The sequence below is a fragment of the Cicer arietinum genome, chromosome 5 (genome assembly GCF_000331145.2).
Source record: "Cicer arietinum cultivar CDC Frontier isolate Library 1 chromosome 5, Cicar.CDCFrontier_v2.0, whole genome shotgun sequence".
Lineage (NCBI taxonomy): Eukaryota > Viridiplantae > Streptophyta > Magnoliopsida > Fabales > Fabaceae > Cicer > Cicer arietinum.
In genome coordinates, this window is record NC_021164.2 from 69,052,733 (window position 1) to 69,072,896 (window position 20,164).

Consider the following 20,164-nt stretch of genomic DNA (forward strand, 5'->3'; position numbering starts at 1 on the left):
TGAGAGTGAGAGACTCAGGAAGGTGTTGGTTGCAATTTGTGGAATCTACGAGTGAGTAAGTGAGTGAGTGAGTGAGTGGAGAAAGACAGAGTGAGTTGTGGTCCGCGTTACTTCACCACTACCACGATCAACCTCACCTCACCGCATACCATCAAATTTTCATTCTCATTCTCATTCTACTCTACCCCACGCGTACCTCTCACGCTCCCTCCACCACTTTTCTTTCTTTTCACTTCTTTCTTTTAAACAAATAATATAATAATATTGCTAATATGCAATCTTTTAAATACTTTCCTTTTTCTTTCAAACATTTTCCCTTTTAATCAGGCTTCACAATTTTAGGAACCGATATCACATTAAATTAATTTTTTAGCAATGTTAACAAGGAAAAACTAAAAATACACTAGGTTAGTAGATTTAAATATTCAAATTAACTAAAAATGATACATATATCCCCTTTTCTTTTATTAATATTTTCTATTGTAACAATAACTTTTTTTTAATTTATCATTATTTAATTAAAAAATTAAGAATATTAACAATATATTTTATACTATGTATTTTTCAACACACTCTATTTAATTAATTAAAATTTATATAAATTCTATCTAAATATATAAATCACATTAATTTAATAAAACTCATGTGTATAGTTAAAAACATATCGTGCATTATTTTTTTTTTCAATTATTGTTTCTATTAGAATTTGGGTGTTATTTTGAATAGGATGGGAGGCAAATCAAGGTTGACAGAGATTGGATTGAGAACATCGAAATAAACGACAATCTCTCACCTTAACCAAATGTATAACACGCGTGCAACGGGGGTTTCCAGATCCACACATGTAAACATGTTCCTCGTCAATTTTTTATTCTATTCTATTCAATAAATAAACTTTCAATCGATAATTTGTCCACCTTTGGTAATTTACGATGCATGCCCTCAATCTGAAAACAAACGTAGCTAACCACTTCCCTAATATAATACAAATTTTTAATTTTGATATCTACACATAAGTTAATATTTAAATTAGTATTAATATTAGTAATTATTGACAGATTTATTAATATTAATATAAAAAAACTTTAAATTTAAAGTGTAAATTTATTTTATAACGTTAATAAATATTAATAACAATTATTAATTTAATCATCTTATATGATTGTAATTTTCATCTATTAATAATTAGACAATTCATAACTTATATAAATATATTATATATGTTTTTGTCTCCTTATTGTTGACCATTGCTCAACGTAATCAACAAAGTGTAAGGTTTTCCCACATATCTATTTATTTATTTGAATTTATATATATATATATATATATATTGTCAAAATAAAGAATTTTTATTATCAATAATTGATATATATATATATATATATATATATATATATATATTATCAATATAAATTATTATTATTATTATTAATCACAATCATTTGTTTATTAAAAATATTTATATTTTATTATAATAATTATCTTTAAAATCATATTTAGAGATGATTGTAGTGTTAATTTTGTATACAATTTTATACCATTAATGTATAAATGTTATTTTTTTACACTTATTAAAAAATAAAATAATTAAAAGAAAAGAAATATCATTTTATCAAATTAATTATCTTAATTAATAATAGATTTTTTAATATTATTAATATAAAACATAATAATATTTTAAAAATTATATATATTGTAATTATTAAAGAATATTATAAAAAATAAAATTATATTTAACAATATAAAATAATATTTATTTTAAAATAATTTTTTTAATCCTAAAATGATATTTATTGTGAGACCGCTCTTGTTCTTATTATAATTGATACTTTATTATACAACATATATTATAACTATTAGAAAGTTTTTCTTAACTTTAATTATGACTAATCATAACGCCATTAGATTGCCTTTTGTACTACTTGAGTGTTAATTGTCCACAGTTTTTTACGCAGAGTCCCCACATATTGATCACTTTACACCCGTAATTTTATTTAGAAGGGATAACTTGCAAATAGGGCATGAGTAGAAATCGTAGAATGATTCAGATATTTTCAGCTTAATAAAAGGTGGTATTCCAATTCAATTCCAAAATGTAACAATGTTAAAACTTATGAGAAAAATATTTATTATTCATTATAATTTTATTCAACTAAAAAATTAACCTCTATCTTATGCATAAAAGATATCTCAAATTGACACACACAAAAACAAAAAGATATTCGATTTGCTTTAAATATAAACAAATATTATATATCTTTGTTTTTATTATATTTAATGTCTATTCAAAAAATACTCTTAAATTAATATAAATTTTATTTTTTTTAATAACTCTTTTATTTTTATGAATCAAATTTATATAAATAATACTTTCTTTTACAATCATGTCATTGAAGTAAAGTATTCACCAATTTTATTGATGATTAAAAGAAATTTGAACGATAATCTTTAGTAGAATCTCTACTTCCAATTATATTTTTCTTCCCTTTACTCATACTAACATAATGTTGAACCATTAAAGATACTTTAAAAGTTAACTAATTTTTATAGAGATAAAAAAAAATTACTTTTGCTTATAATATAACTATAAGCAAATGTGAAGTTAGTATGTAGTTTATACCAAAATATATCTTTTTTTCTCACTTTTGCTGCTAATATTATTACAGAGTAGTATTTATTATGGGTAACTGAATTTGTTAAGAGATGTTAAAAATTATTTACTCTATATAATCCACTCCAAAACCAAAGTGGTACTAAACAGATTCTACGTCAGCTTTTTGCTGTGACTAGGTCAGGTAAAAGATTGGCAAATCGTAAAGCTTCCACTACTGGTTTGATTATTGATTGCTTTTGTACCTTTACCGCGTATTTGGCATTGCGGCCCTTACAAGTTACAACCCATGTCATGTGCAAAAGAATTTCCACCATTTGCCACAAATCGAAAAGGGAAAAAATAAAGAGACGAGTTAGGCAGAGGATTGGCATTGTTCACAACGTACTTTGGGCCATGGAACCAGCTTCATTAATGTAAAGATAGATTACAACAGAAGCAACATCTCGTGATTAAGCACTTACCATCATAGCACTTCATACAGATTTTTACCAACTACGGAACAAACTCGCACAAGGAGCACATAACAAGGAGAAAAACTGAATGATACAGACACTTAATGGGTGTTACAGCTTCTGAATGTTCTTACAACAGATCAAGATGATCAACTTACCCGTGAAGAAAAGCCAATAAAAAAACAAGAGGCCACAGTAAAATTAACACAATACATCAGTTAGACCAGACATGAACTAGACCGTGCCTATTACCAGTATAGATCTCATTGCGCTCTTCGTCATAAAAAAGAGCAGTAATATCTTCCAAGGCTTCGGCAACTGTGCTCCTCATTTTGGAGACATGCTTTCGCTTTCTTGAATTACAACTTCCACCTGAAGAACTGTCACAGCAACTGCATTTGTCGTCCATTGGAGAACTATTGCTTGCTCTTATTTTGGCAAGACACTTGCCAGATAAAATGTTGCTGACATTGATGGAACCCGCTGCATAAAAAAAGCAGAGCCTGTTAGTAATGCACTTTTGAAGATAGGTGCTCCATCCAACAAAAGATATACAAAATACAATTATCTCAAAAACACATTGCAGGCTATTTAATTATTGTGATTTGCTATTCTATTTTATGTTTTGCACAGATCAAGTGAAAACCTGAAAAAATTAGCTAAGAATCAGTTTGGACAAACTTTTCAATAAATACTTTAGGAAAATAAATTTGAAATATTCCTACAATGATTACGAATCTCTAATAACTTCATAAATAAATTGAAATGAGTTTCTGCAAATCAACAATTTTTAAAGCTCTCATCTTCTTTCTTCATAACCACCTATAAACCTATCAAGTGTTTTTCCTCAGTTACAACTCAAATGCATATCTTAATTGAAAAGCTCACACATGCCAAAAGCTAATCCAAACCTAAAATGACTTTCAGGTTTGGTGATCTAAGCAACAAGTTTCAGAAAATGTCCCACACAAGGTGCATTATTATAAAGGAACATAAAAGGATTAAAATAGGGAAAGTACCATTTCCTTCAGATAGTGAATCGTCAGAATCAGCTTTGCAGTAGGATATGATAAGATCCTGGTCACTGGTTATATATATGTTGTTTGTATTACAGTCAGGATGCCACAATAGGTGGTCCTCAAAAGAAGTTACAAGCTCTCCACGGAAGTTCCACACAGCCACAGTCCGATTCCGAAATGTCAGGAATAATTGGTTCTCATATAGAAAGATAAATGCTGAAGGTGTCATAAATTCACTTCTGCTAACTTCTGTAAGCTCAAAAGTCCGCACCTAAAATTTATAAGAAGTGAGATAACTGGATGTAGAGCCGAGCATACAAAGCAAGAAAGGAGAAAATTACTTACGTCAAGAATTTGAAGGTTTTCATTTTCTTGCTTGACAAGTAGCTTTTCATTGAACTGTTCGATAAAATCCACCTTCTTATTCCGATAAAGGAGATGATTGAACGATTTCAAAACAGTACCATCTTCTATTGAAAGGATTTTAAGTGGGACATGGCTACTTGATTTGGCAAAAATCAACAACATGATCCCCGGACTAAACACAAGAAATCATCAAACCAAACAAAGTGGTGTAAATAAAGTGTGACTACTCAAAGAAAGTAAGAAAAAAAGAGAGACTGATATTATTAAAAAGAGAAAATGATTATATGATATGATTTCACTATTTCAGAAAATCGTGCATGACCAACAATAAACCATGTATATGAAATAAATTTTTACAAGTGAAAGAAAATCCATATGAATTGAAGAAAAGTTACCTGATCTTAATCTCCTGAACATTTTTATCAGAAATGGAGTACAACATCGTATAGTTTTTCAGGTCAAATACCTTGTATATGCTATAGGAGAAAAAAAGGGCAAGTATCACTATCAAGAAAACTTGATATATTTTGTAACTATACCCTGGCAAAAAAAAGTCAGGACAAAAATACTTACCTATCCTGAGCAGAGTACGTGAGTACCTTCCCATTTACATCATCAAACTCTACAAAACCTGGCCACTTCAAAGACTCGGATTCAAAAAGAGCAAAGCCAGCATCTGGTTTACCCCTCCTAATGTATCTGAATAACAAAATAATTTTAGGATAGAATACAACAACTAAAACCTGGAAATGCAATTATTGCTATTCATTTTTTTTCTTAGTTATTGCATCTTTGATCAATGATTTGGTTTTATCAGCCTTCATTACTTAGTGAGGAGAGTGAAGCTAGAAATTATAAAACAACAGAGAACTATACATACTCAATCCTTGTGCTTCTGCATTTCAAGGAACTGTAACTGTCTGATGCATAGACAGAAACTGTGATAAGCGAGTCATTATTTTTGTTATAAAAGAGACTCCTTATAACTTCATCGGGACTGACATTCAAAAAGCATATCCTTTGATTGGTTTCTGCATAAGACAGTTGAAACATGTAACTCATATAATATATCTGTTATAAGTTGCAAACAGAATTGGAGGGCATATAAATACAAGTTACTAATTCTACCTCGGCTAAATGCTGCACAAACACCAGATTGTGCAAGAGCAAAAACAATGTCTTGTGCTGCCACAATCTCAATAATCTTTGATCTTTTTCTCAGAAATGGCAACACCACAGACGAAGGACCTTTTGGATCATGTGTATCATACTCTTCCTATAAATAAATCCATCAGACATTGCACAACAAGATAGGGAAATGAGCATACTTACAGCAAAATGCATGTCTCACTAATAAAACAGGAGCAACAAAGGAATCTTCAACATCAATGATTTGCAACAATTATATAAGACAACTAGAAGCAATCATTTCAAATGCTGCACTAAACACAAAAGTGTGGAACTGCAATTGCTACGACCACAAAAAAAAAAAAAAAAAACAATCCACGAATTAACAGTAATACATGAAATAATTTCACCCAAAAAATAACGTACTACAGGAAAACAAAATTCCCCAATCTTCATATGAAATAATCATATAATAACCTCAAAACAAGTTCAAACTCTAAGAAAATCACATTCTCAAACCACGCTACTTTTCAATTCCTATTGTCACATTTCGTAACACGCCCCATGTTTTACTCTGAAGTATACAATACAAGCATGTGGCAAGGCTTAAACTACTGTTCTACATATTCTATATCCAAGAAACACAAAGAAACCCATTAATAATTAAAACCTCCTTAGCTTAATTCTAAATTAAGATAATAAAAACAAACAAAACTAGCTTCTGCAAATACATTTGAGCTTCTATGGCTTCAAAACTATGATAAAAATACCATACAAGACTAAAGCCTAAAGTTTAGAGTTGGATCGAAACGAGTAAATGAAAAACATAAATGTTTCAATTCAGCCCTAACCTAAATAGCAAAACCTCAATAATGAAAAAGGGAAAAAAGAGAAAACAAAACGGAACCTGCAACCGAATATTGCGAAATCTCTCCTGAGCATCGGTCATACTAAAAGCGCGATCACGTTTTGAGCTAATTTCTCGTCTCTGAAGCTTCTTAACGCTGTTGACGAAGCCATCCACCGTTCCACCGCGACCGGTCTTCTTCTTCGCAATAATTCTTCGGCCGCAGCAAGGCCTAGGGCTCACCGTGATTCTTCTCCCACTTTCCATATCCACTCACTCACCTTACAGTAACAGCTCCCCCATCTGCGATAACGTGAATTAGGGTTTTATTTTATCCCCAAAATTGAAGAAAAGGTGCTGTTACTGTGTGAGTGTTATGAACGAGAACGAGAAGAGGAAGAAGAAAGAGAAGAATCGAGTCCACCAAATTCAATGGGCGTCGATCCCGTTTCAAAATTTCTCAACTCCGAATTCAGCTCTGACACTGATTGCTAATGTTGATAATTAAATTATTAAAATAATAATTAAAATAAAGATAAAAAAACGAACCAATGAAATGAGCAGAACCGTATCCGAGTGCGATAGATTGTACTATGTCTGCCGTATTAAATTAACAGTGCAGGCCCAAATTTAAGGCCCGCTTTCTTAAATTTGATATCTATTTTTTGGCGCTAAATAAATATTGTGCGCGGACCAAAATATTTTGTGAAAATTTGAAACTACCATGTAATTTTTACCAAGTAAATTAAATATTGATATGTATATATACTACAACATATTTTCTAAATTATAAATTATTTTTAATAAACTACCGTTGGTCGTGACAATAAGGAATCTAAAGCAATCACATTTATTCAAATAAATTTTGTATTATCTATTAATACAATGTGTGAATTTTTATTCATTTCAATCATTCATAACTTTTTTTATAATTTATATTTTTCATCGATTTAAACACTATAACAACAAAAACAATAATGCTACATAGGAGAGGAGGAAGATGATGAATGGTAGTTACAATATTTTATTTTATTGACACATTAGTTTATTATACAAAATTTGCATTAGTTAAGTTTATTCTACTATAGCTTGATAATTTAATTTATATATACTTTTATATAACATAAATTTCAATTAAATTCTTGTAATTTCTTTACAATAATTTTAATGATTTTATCCGAACATATATTGTCAGTAGTGTCGTATTGATTGAATCAACAAAAAAAGTCAATTTAAATGTTTTATACTATTAATTGATTAGGGTAATGGAGTCACAAAACTTGAATCTATATAGAGAATATTATGTGTTAATAAAAGGTTTCGTCCTAAAATTGTTTTAAACTTTAGTTTTTATAATAAATTTTGATGTCTTATCTGCAAATAAACATAATCTTCATGTATTAATTAACTTCTCAGATAAAAAAGTTATTTATGTAATACTTATCTATATACTAAAATTGTTATCAACTTTGATAAATAAATAAAATTATCTAAAAAATAATATCAATAAAATTGTATTTTATTATCTAGAGATGATATTAAGAGTATGCCATGTGTGCGATAGGACGAGTATTATACTAATTATTGAAGAGAGAACAATAAAGCAACAATAGACTAGTACGTCATTGTCTTTTAGTCATAACTTAATTAGCAAATGATCATATTATTAGATTGAACGTTGTGTCCCAAATTCGAATCTAAATACAATTGTATAAGTTAATTATGATGATATTTATCATTTATAAGACTACTAGACCACTAACAAAATGACCACTCATACCCAATTAACTTGAAGGCCCAAATTTAAAGGCCAAATTTATTAAATTAAAATCATCAATATAAACACATTGTTTAAATCCTCACTCACAAAATCCTAAGCCACACCATACTTGAATTTGAGAATTTCACACATGCAACCTAGAAAAACAAAGGGACACACTTTCCTCAAACATCAACTTCAATTAAATCTCAATATATATTTTAACGAGGGTTTAAGTTACTTCAAAAAGAAGATTAGAGACCTAAAACTTGATTTATAAATTGAATTTTTAGTATATAAAAACTCAAATTACCTTAATAATGATTTACTTCTTCCATATTCTTCTTCGTTCTCGTCTTATTTATCTTTTATTTTCTCATATTATTTATCTTAATTCCTCGAATCTCTACGCGTCTCTCTACACACATTTCATTCTTATTTTCTTAATATATTTTATAGTTTTATTCATTTGAATTTATTTGTTGGTAGATTGTTAGACACAATGCCACCGAAGTGGGGGTGTATCTCTTATTATACATTAATTCAACAAAATTTTACTAGTTACAACTCACTTAATCTTCTACTCGAGCAAATTAATTATACCTAAAGGTTAATTATTTATGTTTTTATTATTTTAATAATTATAAAAATATTAATAGAGCATTTCCAATGATAAAATTTTAAGATTTAATTTTAGTTTTTATACTTTTAGTCAATCGCAACTATTAGTTTATTAAAAATGTCTAACTTTTATCAAAATTACATTTAAAAAAAAATATTATATTGTAAACGTATGACAATTAAATTTAAAATTTTAACAAACTCACTTTATACTTTTAAGTAGATCAACTCAAATTTAGAATACTCAATCAACTTTTACTTTAGTGAGAGATTTCATTACTAGGTTACCTAATTTACAAAGATCATATCGATTTATATTTTTAGTCAATCGCAGCTATTAGATTATTATAAATGTTTAACTTTTATCAAAATTAAATTTAAAATAAATAAATAAATTACATTGTAAATGTATGACAATTAAATTAAAAATTTTAACAAACTCACTTTATACTTTTAAGTAGATTAACTCAAATTTAGAATACTCAATCACCTTTTACTTTAGTGAGAGATTTAATTACGACGTTACCTAATTTATAAAGATCACATATTTCTTTTTAATTTACGAATGATTATGATGTATGTTACCTAATTTACAAAAATTATTTATCTCTCTTTAATTTACGAATAATTATGATATATTGACAGTGTAAAAAATATTTTTAACAATATTTGACTTTAAATATTTTTAAATATGTAACTTTCAGAAAATATATGAAACTTAAAATTGCAAGCACACTAAATTAATATTAGATTGTTATAAAATATATGTCAAACATCTATTGAAGATGTTTTACGGAGAACCCGATTGTCCGTAGTATCATAATTGGTAATTCCTATTAATGTTATTCTTCTAATTTCTATTAGGCCATGCTATGCTATCATTATTTCATAATTACATACGATTCCAAGGAAGTAGTACAACAACAATAATAAGTGCCACATTCTCTCCGCATTTTAAAACATTTGTCTTCAAAATTGGCATAACTATGTTTTAAAAAACAGTGGACTGACGTCATATTCAAATAAAGTATGTCATATAGTCTATTTACCTCAACTACTGCCACATGTGCACCGCGTGATCTTAGACCGCTAGAATAAAACTAGTGAATATTTATGTCAATATAAAGTTATCGTTCATAAATTATCCTTTCATTGTTGACTCTTCTTATTAGATCCTTACTCCATTAATTAAGAAAACATTTTTTCCACACTTAGACTATTCATCCTCCTCTTATAGAAGTTATGACTGGTTTAAGATACATGGATCAAGGTTGTGATTGATAGAGGGGATTTATAAGAGAGATAGAGAAACAAGTGAGAGAGATAAAAGAGAAATGTAACATTTAGATAGTTTGACACATCGTAGAATTAGAGAAGAGAAATATATAAATACTGAGTCCACTGCTTTTTGGACTATTCGCAAACCTGTCGAGAAAGAGCTAATAAAAACTATTTTTTTTTTCACGTTCCACACTTACCAGTTGCTTTGTGTCTTTCATCATGTTTTCAATTAAATATTTTTGGTTGTTAACTAATTATAATTAGTATCATCTATCAATATCAACGAAACATTTCTTTACCTATAACAAACTTAATAAAATAAGTAAAATTATTAGTTTACTCTATTTTTACCCCTTTCTCTCTCTCTCTCTTTTTTTTTTTTATATATATTTTCTCACTTTTTTTTCTCTCTTTTCATTTTATTCTCCCAACCAAACCACACCATGTATTATGTCAACTGAAATATCTATGTTAGTCTACTCAGCATTTTGTTTACTTCATCAACACATTTTCAACGACAAATATCTATATAAAATCGAGATTACACCATTGAATATTGTATCCCAATATATGAACGTAAAAATTATAATGTTTAGCATCTCTTCCACTGCGCATTAAACCAATGCCACCGTGCAAAGAAACAAAGGCTAAGAACTTTTTTTACAAATGAAGAATTATAATAAACTGGGATTAAAATTCAAATAAATAATGAACAATTAATAATTTTGCTACCTACATCCCCACATTTGCTAGTTACACGTGTTTAAATGACTAATATGTCCTTATCATTAAATCAAATTTGTCAACTTTTTATCTTTTCCTCTTTCAACGTGAAACTCACAACTTTTCTTGAACCGAATACATTTACGTGAAATGAGTTAAACTACACACTTTCTCTACTTATTGCAAAATTTTACATGTACTTTAACTCATTTTAAATATATGTACGTAAATTCAGTTTATGTACCCAATTTAAGTACACGTACGTGAATTCAATATAAGTATATATACGTGAACTCAGTTGACGACATACATTTACGTGAATCGAGTTTAAGTAAACAACTTTTCTACTAACTACAAAAATTTACAAGTAATTGAACTCAATTTAAGTACATGTACGTGAACTCAGTTTACACACATTTATGTGAACTGTGTTAAAGTACACAATTCCTCTACTCACTGCAAAATTTTACACGTACTCAAATTCAGTTTAAGTACATGTATGTGAACTCAGTTAACGTACATTTATGTGAACATAGTTCAATTACACACTTCCTCTACTCAAAGCAAAAAGGCACCTACCCCTCATTTTTAAACATAACATACCTATGAGTAGTGTGAGATTATCCCTTTTCTCAATTTTATATTCAATTTAATAAATGAATGTTTCAATAATAAATGAACTTTTCAATAGAAAAATAAAGTGACGTGATATATACAATATATTAATGGCTAAATTACATTAGTGGTCCTTAACTTAATTTCAGGTAACGTTTTAGTCCTTTATTTTTTTTTTTCCGATTTGGTCCTTTATTTTAATTTTAAGTGACAATTTGATATTTTATGTTTTAAAATTTCAACAATGTTATCCTTTTTTATACCAAAATTAAAAAAAAAATCAATCAAAACTTATAAAATTAATTATATTCTTTAATATAATACAAATTTTATCAAATTCGTAAAGCAAATCTTCAAATAAACTCATATTTTCATACTTTATTTGATATTTTTAGGAATAAAGGACTAAATCGTTACCTGAAATTAAGTTAAAGGACCACGAATATAATTTAGCCTATATTAATTATATAGTAAAAAAGAAATAATAAAAAATTTGTGTTGATTGAGGGTAATAAAATTAAAAAAAAAAATTGTTGTCCTTGTATCCACAGTTTTCTTTGTCCACTTTCCAAGCAAAATGCTTACGTGTCGCAATTATGTAGTCTCTAATCGGCTCTTGCTCCAGTGGACCCTTCTCTCTCTCTCTCTCTCTCTCAAATATTCCAAATACATGCATATAACACTCTGCAACTCGACAAATCAATCAGCTTTTACTCTCTCATAGAATAAAAATATTCATTTTTAATGTGTTCGTGTATCTATCTAGCTAGCTCTGTATTAGAGTCAAATTAACAAAGAGCATAGATAGATAGAGAGAGAGAGAGGAAAAGGAAGAAATGGAGGAAGTGTTTTTGGTTCTGGCTATGAAATTAGCTTCTTCACTTGCTCTTGTGGGCATTTTCAGCTGGATACTTTATTCTTATGGAAATCTTTGGTATAACTCTCAAAGGGTTAGAAGGAAGCTACGAATGCAAGGTATTAGAGGGCCTCCATCTTCTTCTTTTCTACATGGGAATCTACCTGATATGCACAGAATCAAATCACAACCTATAATCTTCAAACCTAATGATCAGTTTTTAGCACACGATTACTCTGCTGCTCTGTTTCCATATTTTCAACACTGGAGGAAACAATACGGTATACTCTCTTTCAATCTCTTCTTTACACTTTCATCATTAACACTTAATAATTTCACAGATATAAAGTATTCCAAGATATAAAGTAGATTTAGTGGTTGAGATGAACTAGTTAAACAACAACATATCAACTAAATTATCTTATTACTATTCACAATTTATTTGCTCAAGTACACTTTTTATCGTTTATTTTCTCTAATTAGCTGACTGATGTAACATTGTTTAGAAGAATTTTAACTTAATAACTCATTTTAATAATCAAATTAAATCTAGCACGGCATGATTGAGTTAACATATAGGGAATCTGATTATATTCAAAATAAATTATTATGGGAAAAACTGTGGGCCAAAGCATGCCTAAATCACAATCACAGCTTCAAAATCGTTTCTCGTTTCCGCACTATCTTAGTCACTTTTTGCCGAAAGCATGCCTAAGTGCATTGATTGGAATTGTATGCTATTAACCATTCAAGAACTCATGCAATAAGGAATTTGATGGTCTAAATGTTAAGTTTAGTGTATTTCATTTTATTTTGTAAAATTAAATGTGAATTATATTTTTAACATCAAAACTTGGATTGAAATCTGGACCGTCCGTCTCTATCCAACAACTGCAATGTAAAGTGTCATTGCTAACAAGAATCAACCAAATCACTACGGCATATATGTCTTTTTTCTCTTAATTGAAATGGAAGTCACCCATAATTACTAAGAAGGAATGTATTGATTGATTTATTAAGTTCGATCTATTTTTAAATTGTTTTGATTGTACTACAGTAGAAAATCCACCTGACAATTTTCCTAAACTTTTTTTGATGATATTTTTTGGATTTGTATACTAAAGAATGTCTCAAATTGTATAACTTTTTCGTTTTCTTTGATCATTTGGCTCTCTTTTATATAAAAGTAAATAAATAGTAAGTCCAAGATTGATTGGTCACATTTTTGTACAGTTTTTGTCACGTTCGTTTGTCTGTTGCTTAAAATTAGGGAACGCAAGGAATATAGTTTTAGTGCTTTGGTACCACATTGGTAGGTTTTAGACATGACAGCACTGTCTCTTTGAGACATTCCTCGTTGGATTAATTGGTATCTTGCTAGTGGGAAACCTGGAAAGTGGAAAACGCATAGACTAATTTCCTACGCCAAAATATGCCCAATATCTTATATCCAGGATTTCTTTTATAATTAATATTATATTATTTATTTATAATTAGTCTCACATATACACATAATATAAACGGCTGATATATATATATATATATATATATATATATATATATTTTTTTTTTTTTTTTTTTTATTTTTTATTTTTTTCTCTAAAATGTTTGACCAAATTCTGATATTAAGACTTTGAAAAGCAATAATCAATGGACATAAATTGACCCATATACAATGGACCCAAATTCTTGCACTAGTCATATCACACAGTAGTAACATCACGAGGTTACACATGCTCTAAAACAATTTCGATGCTTAATTGAAATCGGTTTATGACTGTTACAGGAATCTGTTTCCTGATATATATTATTCTCAATCTTTCTTTTTAAGTAATTATTCATTATTAAATTAAACATACATACTTTTATACTTTCAATTATTGTATTCTTAAAGCAAATGATTGGTGTGAGATAAATTGAAATGTTAATAAATATATAAAAACTTGAGACGTATATGTATCATTATTGTATTCATAATTTTATGCCTCTTCTAGTATTCTATTATATATATTAAAATAGACTCTCACATAAACATCATATAATATTGTGCCATTTCATTCAAATATTGTTATCTCAACAAAAAATTCTATATGGCGCATCTAAAAAGTTTTTTCTCTTAAATTCTCCTTATTATTTAACTTCCAATTTGTTTTAACACATACTTTATTATTATTATTATTATTATTTAGTATATAATATTATGTATAACTATTAATGTGTCATGAGTTACAAATTAAAGTAAAATCAATAGTAAAATAGACTCTCACATAAACATCATATAATATTGTGCCATTTCATTCAAATATTGTTACCTCAACAAAAAATTCTATATGGCGCATCTAAAAAGTTTTTTCTCATAAATTCTCCTGATTATTTAACTTCCAATTTGTTTTAACACATATTTTATTATTATTATTATTATTATTATTATTATTATTATTTAGTATATAATATTATGTATAACTATTAATGTGTCATGAATTACAAATTAAAGTAAAATCAATATTATGTATAACTATTAATATGTCATGATTTACAAATTAAAATACAATCAATATATAATTTTTTTTACTTATTTTATTATATTTCTTCAAACAATTTCTACGATTAGTGCCTTACAACCCAATCATTTTCAAAAAAGTAGATATAGTTAGAAATTCTTCTTTGTTGCACAAATATCTTTTGAGTAAGTGGTATTTTGTAACATATTATACCAATTTAAAGTTTCTACATTTATTTTACTTCTACTCAATCGTACATACACGTTATTTGTGAAAATTCTCAAGTCATGTTGTATAGAAGTCTCATACTCAAAATATTAGAATTTAGATTTGTCATTTTTTTGACAATATTAGAATGAAATGAATACCAAATGACAAAATCATTTTTATGTTTTTCTAACAATATTTTGAAAGTAAATTTAGATTTGACAACGATTTTGCAGTAGATAATTACTTATATATTAATATTTATTAAAATACTTTTAAGATTTTTACCACTAAATATAATTTATGAATTTTGTTTGTAAGATGATCTTCATATGAATTTTTAATATTAAATATTTGAATTAATTGCAATTATGTGCTGCAAAATATTTTACATATTGTTTGTCAACTCATATATAATAATTACTTAAATAAACTCACTTGAAAAAATACTCTATAAACAATATGAATAAATTATATTATTTTTAAAATTTTAAAATCTATACTATTAATGTGTTAAAGTTTATATATCCCGCGCAACAAGCTTTATAATTTCCAATAAAAACAAAGGTGTTCTTAATTCTACTCAACGACAATGTTTAAAGTGTAATTGTTGATTATAATTGTTATCCTTCAAGTAGCAGTACTTTTGTCTAGAATAGTAGCCTATAGTAGTTATATCTTCACAATATATAAATAAGTAACCGTAAGTATCAAAATGTTCAATAGAAGCAACATTTTCAGAATTGGATAGTTACCAACGTGGATTGATTCTAGCAGAAGAACCAATACTCCAACGACTTGGCTTGAGTCAGATATAGTTGCATTTAATGTCCGACATAACTCGAATAAGATTATCTCTGGTTGAGAGGGAACCAAAGAGAAACTAATATATTCACAAACATATAAATAATAAAATATGATAAATGGATCTGGGATTAACATAAATTTAGTTAATGTTGGTATTTGCAGGTCTAGTGTACACTTACTCTACAGGGATGAAGCAACACCTATATGTGAACGAACCGGATCTAGTGAAAGAAATGAACCAGTGTATCACTTTGGATTTGGGTAAGCCTTCTTATATAACAAACAAACTTGCACCAATGCTTGGCAATGGCATTTTGAGAGCCAATGGTCATAGTTGGGCGCAACAGAGGAAACTTGTTGCAGCTGAGTTCTTCATGGACAAAGTTAAGGTATCTATAAATATTTCTTAAAATAAAGATAGAACTTTTAAATGAGTTTATGAACCTACATGTACCAAGAACCCTGAGCCAATTCCTTTCCAGTTAAATTACAATTAAATTAGTTTAGATATACAATTGACATTATAATTAAGTTTAAACTCTCAAAAACTAAGCTTCAATTTTCACCTTAGATTTGGGTAACGTGTGGCTGAAGCAAACATATACTAAGTCTAGAACATAAATTATGAGTTTTTTTTTCTCCCGTAGAAAGGACAACAATTATCTAGAACTAGAAAAGCCTAGTAGTAGTTATACACTACATGCACAATCATGTTCTTGCTGGATAGCAATAGGGTTGGGATTCTCTACATTTACCTCAATTTATATGAAGTTAGCCCCTACAAGATGAGAGAAGCATAAGTATATCACGTTTTATGATTATGAGTGGTCTATGGATTATTGAGTTTTGAATTAAAACGAAAATGACAACATCATAAATGGAAAGTGATGTCGCTCCACCACCTGTTTGATGAAAGTACCACCTCACTTTGTATTGTTTCTGGCTAAATATATAGATAAATCATAAAAGATATTTGGATAACTGAAAGGAAACATGCTAGGGACAACGAATATGTAGAATTAATGCATGGCATTGGGGCAGGGTATGGTGGGGCTTATGATAGAGTCAGCACAACCTTTACTACTAAAGTGGGAGCAAATTATTGAGGAGCAAGGTGGTGCTACAGCTGAAGTTAAAGTTGATGCTGATTTGAGGAGCTTTTCAGCTGATGTTATTTCAAGGGTTTGTTTTGGACATTCTTATTCCAAGGGAAAGGAAGTTTTCTCAAAGCTTAGAACCATCCAGAAGATCATGTCCAAACATGGCTTCCTTTTCGGCCAGACCGGTTTCCTGTAAGCCAATTCAACTGTAAAAAATAGATTTACTTTGATAACTGTGAATGTAAAATTTGTTTACATTGTCGTCTAATCACAAATCATCATTTATATTACTTTTAAAGGGTTATATAATTAAACTCATATTTTTAGTGATTCGCGGATTGTAACTGACTCATTGTGTAAACATTACTTACACTGTCACTGTATAAAATTTAAATCCCTATAAAAAAAACACTATCACATATATACACAACTCTTACATTTCATAAATGTTCAACTATGACACATTTGTTTTTGACAGGAACTATGACACTTATATTAAGAAATGCAAATTGTGTGATTAGCCTTACTTTATTTCTAAAACTATACAATTCATTACTATTAATTTTAGTGGTAAAGAGCTTTAGTCCTAAAGTATCTGTGTTCTGAACAATGCACGTGTCAATGTACTCTAATCATAATCATAACATAATGTTGATAAAAAAATAAAATTTCATACTAGCTTTGTTTAAAATCTTTATAACCTTACTTAGGTGTTGTTCTCCACAAGTAGTATAAAAGGAGTTTGTGTTTAATTAGCTAGAAAACTGACTGATATGATAACTAATGACAGGGAGAAGCTGAAATTTCGGACAAAGAAGCAAAAAGAGATAAGAAATTTGGAGAAAGAGATAGAGTCACTGATCTGGGAGTTAGTGGAGGAACGGAAGCGAGATTGCTCATCAGAGACATCATCGTCAGAAAAGGATCTGATGCAGTTACTGCTGGAAGCTGCCACGAGTGATCAAAGTCTAGGGAATGACTTCTCCAAACAATTCATTGTGGATAACTGCAAAAACATATACTTTGCTGGTCATGAAACTACTGCTGTTGCAGCTTCTTGGTGTTTGATGCTTCTTGCTTTATACCCTGAATGGCAAAATCGTATAAGGACAGAGGTAGCTCAACATTGTCCTAATGGTATACCAGATGCAGATTCTCTCCCTCTTTTGAAAACGGTACACCAACTTTGATTTTCTTAAAATTAAAAGTATACACATCTAGTCATTCTCATTCTATATCTTAAGAAAAATTGAAAACTGTACCCCCTTACTTTTTACACACATAACATTGCATTTAGGTAAACACTTGGTTAAGAGCTTATTGAACTTGTCGATGAGGTATCGCATCAGTGGATAAGAGTTTAATTTTGTCATCTCTAGTTACAAAGTTCAAATCTCTTCGGAAATAATTCTGAATTGGTTGATAGTAATTTTCCCTTTCCTTATTTTTTTTTTAAAAAAGAACTTATTGAACAAGTGTTTATTAGTATATAGTTTTAAGTTGTGGTCCATAATTGCAATTGCGGCCACAAAACAAAGGCTTTAAAGGTCTTTGTGACAACATCACAAATGTAATTGCTGTTTCATTATTGGCATTTGCCCGCATTTTTTCGCAATACCAAAGTTCACAGTATAACAGCATCTGCACTTGCAATTGCAATTTAGAATCATATAGCTATTTCTAAATAAAACATTAAAATGTGTTTAGATTGTTTTCATAAGTTGAAGGTTGTTTTCACATACTATTCGGAGCTTATTTTAATAAGCTGAAAAATCTTATGATCATATCCTTAGTTATTTTTATTAGCTTTGTCAAACATGCTAATTATATCATTAGACTCTTAACTTGATTTTGGGAATTTGGACAATTTATGGAGCATTAGATTACTGGTTACAGGTAAACATGGTGATTCAAGAAGTGCTGCGTTTATACCCACCAGCAGCCTTTGTGTCAAGGGAGGCATATGAAGACATCCAAATTGGAAACCTGAATGTTCCAAAAGGTGTTTGCTTATGGACTTTAATCCCAACACTGCACAGAGAGCCTGAAATTTGGGGACCAGATTGCAATGAGTTTAAACCAGAAAGATTCAGTGAGGGTGTCTCTAAAGCTTGCAAGTTTCCACAAGCGTATGTTCCATTTGGAGTGGGTACTCGCTTGTGTGTGGGGAAGAACTTTGCAATGGTTGAACTAAAGGTTGTGCTAGCCCTTATTGTTTCCAAGTTCAGCTTCTCTCTATCTCCTAGTTATAAGCATTCTCCTGCATACAATATGATTGTAGAGCCAGGACATGGTGTATATCTTCTCATTCAGAAGAACAACTGATTGATGAAACGACTTCATCGACTTAATTTAACATGCAATTAAGCATTTGATTTCTTTTGACTATGTTTGTTTACATGTTTATGTTTAATTAATGTTTTTTTGGTTATTGACTATAATTTTTTGTGTGTGCGTAAACTTAGTATCCTCCGAAACTTGTCATTCGAGTCGTGTAAGATGACAAGTGCAAAGTTCTCTATCAAAAGTTTTAACGTTGATACAAATTATATGGTCGAATTCAAACTTAGAATCTTTGGTTAAGAGAAAATAGACCCGAATCATTTCATACAAATATTTTTTGTTATAATTATTAATTTTTTAATTTACTTTAAATCTGTATGAAAAAATCATAAAAACATTCAATCAGTCTTTTAATTAATTATTAAATAATTTATAATTGAGTCCATATTTATTGAAAAAATTTGTAAGCAAAAGAAATATTTATTGATAAATTTAGAAATTAAGTTATAAATCATTATCTAAAAAATCATAATTTCTATTATAAATTTTGTTTTTTCTACAGTAGTATTATAAATTTTGTTAAGAAAAATAAAAGATTCAAATTGAAAAATTTAGAAACTATATCATAAATTATTAGTAATCAATTTCAAAATATTAATAAAAATGAATTTTTCTTAGTTAAGAGACACAATTACAGAGAAGAATTGGAAATAGTACACCTGGCTTTCCGTTTTATTCTATCCATCCAATTCCAAAGAGCAACTGTCAAAAATGGCGGCAACGGGAATTGCATCACCACACTACACTCACATACATGTAATACAAGTTTCCGCTTCGAAATCCATGGAATTGAAATGGGTAAGAACAAGAATCACTAAAACCTCACACAACAATCTTTTGAGACCCCTTCTCCCACTTTACATTTCCACTGACCCACGCCACGTCCATCCTCAACATCTTCAAAACCTCTGCTCCACTTGCAATC

At 28.9% G+C, this 20,164-nt stretch overlaps 3 protein-coding genes across 3 annotated transcripts in view; 2 read left to right on the forward strand and 1 right to left on the reverse strand.

Annotated features, from left to right (window-relative positions):
* Positions 1-2,999: 2,999 nt before the first annotated feature.
* LOC101498082 (uncharacterized) lies at positions 3,000-6,906 on the reverse strand. The gene is made up of 8 exons (XM_004502739.3): positions 6,487-6,906; positions 5,580-5,727; positions 5,332-5,482; positions 5,025-5,150; positions 4,847-4,927; positions 4,431-4,623; positions 4,086-4,356; positions 3,000-3,549 (listed from the first exon to the last, which is right to left on the reverse strand). Exons 1-8 carry the CDS (start codon positions 6,691-6,693, stop codon positions 3,281-3,283), a joined length of 1,446 nt encoding a protein of 481 aa, XP_004502796.1. The 5' UTR covers positions 6,694-6,906; the 3' UTR covers positions 3,000-3,280.
* A 5,217-nt stretch (positions 6,907-12,123) lies between these two features.
* LOC101498418 (cytochrome P450 714A1-like) lies at positions 12,124-19,284 on the forward strand. The gene is made up of 5 exons (XM_004502740.4): positions 12,124-12,562; positions 15,959-16,185; positions 16,838-17,088; positions 17,687-18,071; positions 18,793-19,284. The coding sequence occupies exons 1-5, from the start codon at positions 12,262-12,264 to the stop codon at positions 19,219-19,221; spliced, it is 1,593 nt and encodes a 530-aa protein (XP_004502797.1). The 5' UTR covers positions 12,124-12,261; the 3' UTR covers positions 19,222-19,284.
* Positions 19,285-19,872: 588 nt separating this feature from the next.
* Positions 19,873-20,164, forward strand: part of LOC101498757 (GCN5-related N-acetyltransferase 3, chloroplastic) — a 3,027-nt gene continuing 2,735 nt past the window's right edge. The window contains exon 1 of the mRNA XM_073368555.1: positions 19,873-20,164. Within this exon, the coding sequence (XP_073224656.1) occupies positions 19,951-20,164 (214 nt within the window). The 5' untranslated portion in view covers positions 19,873-19,950.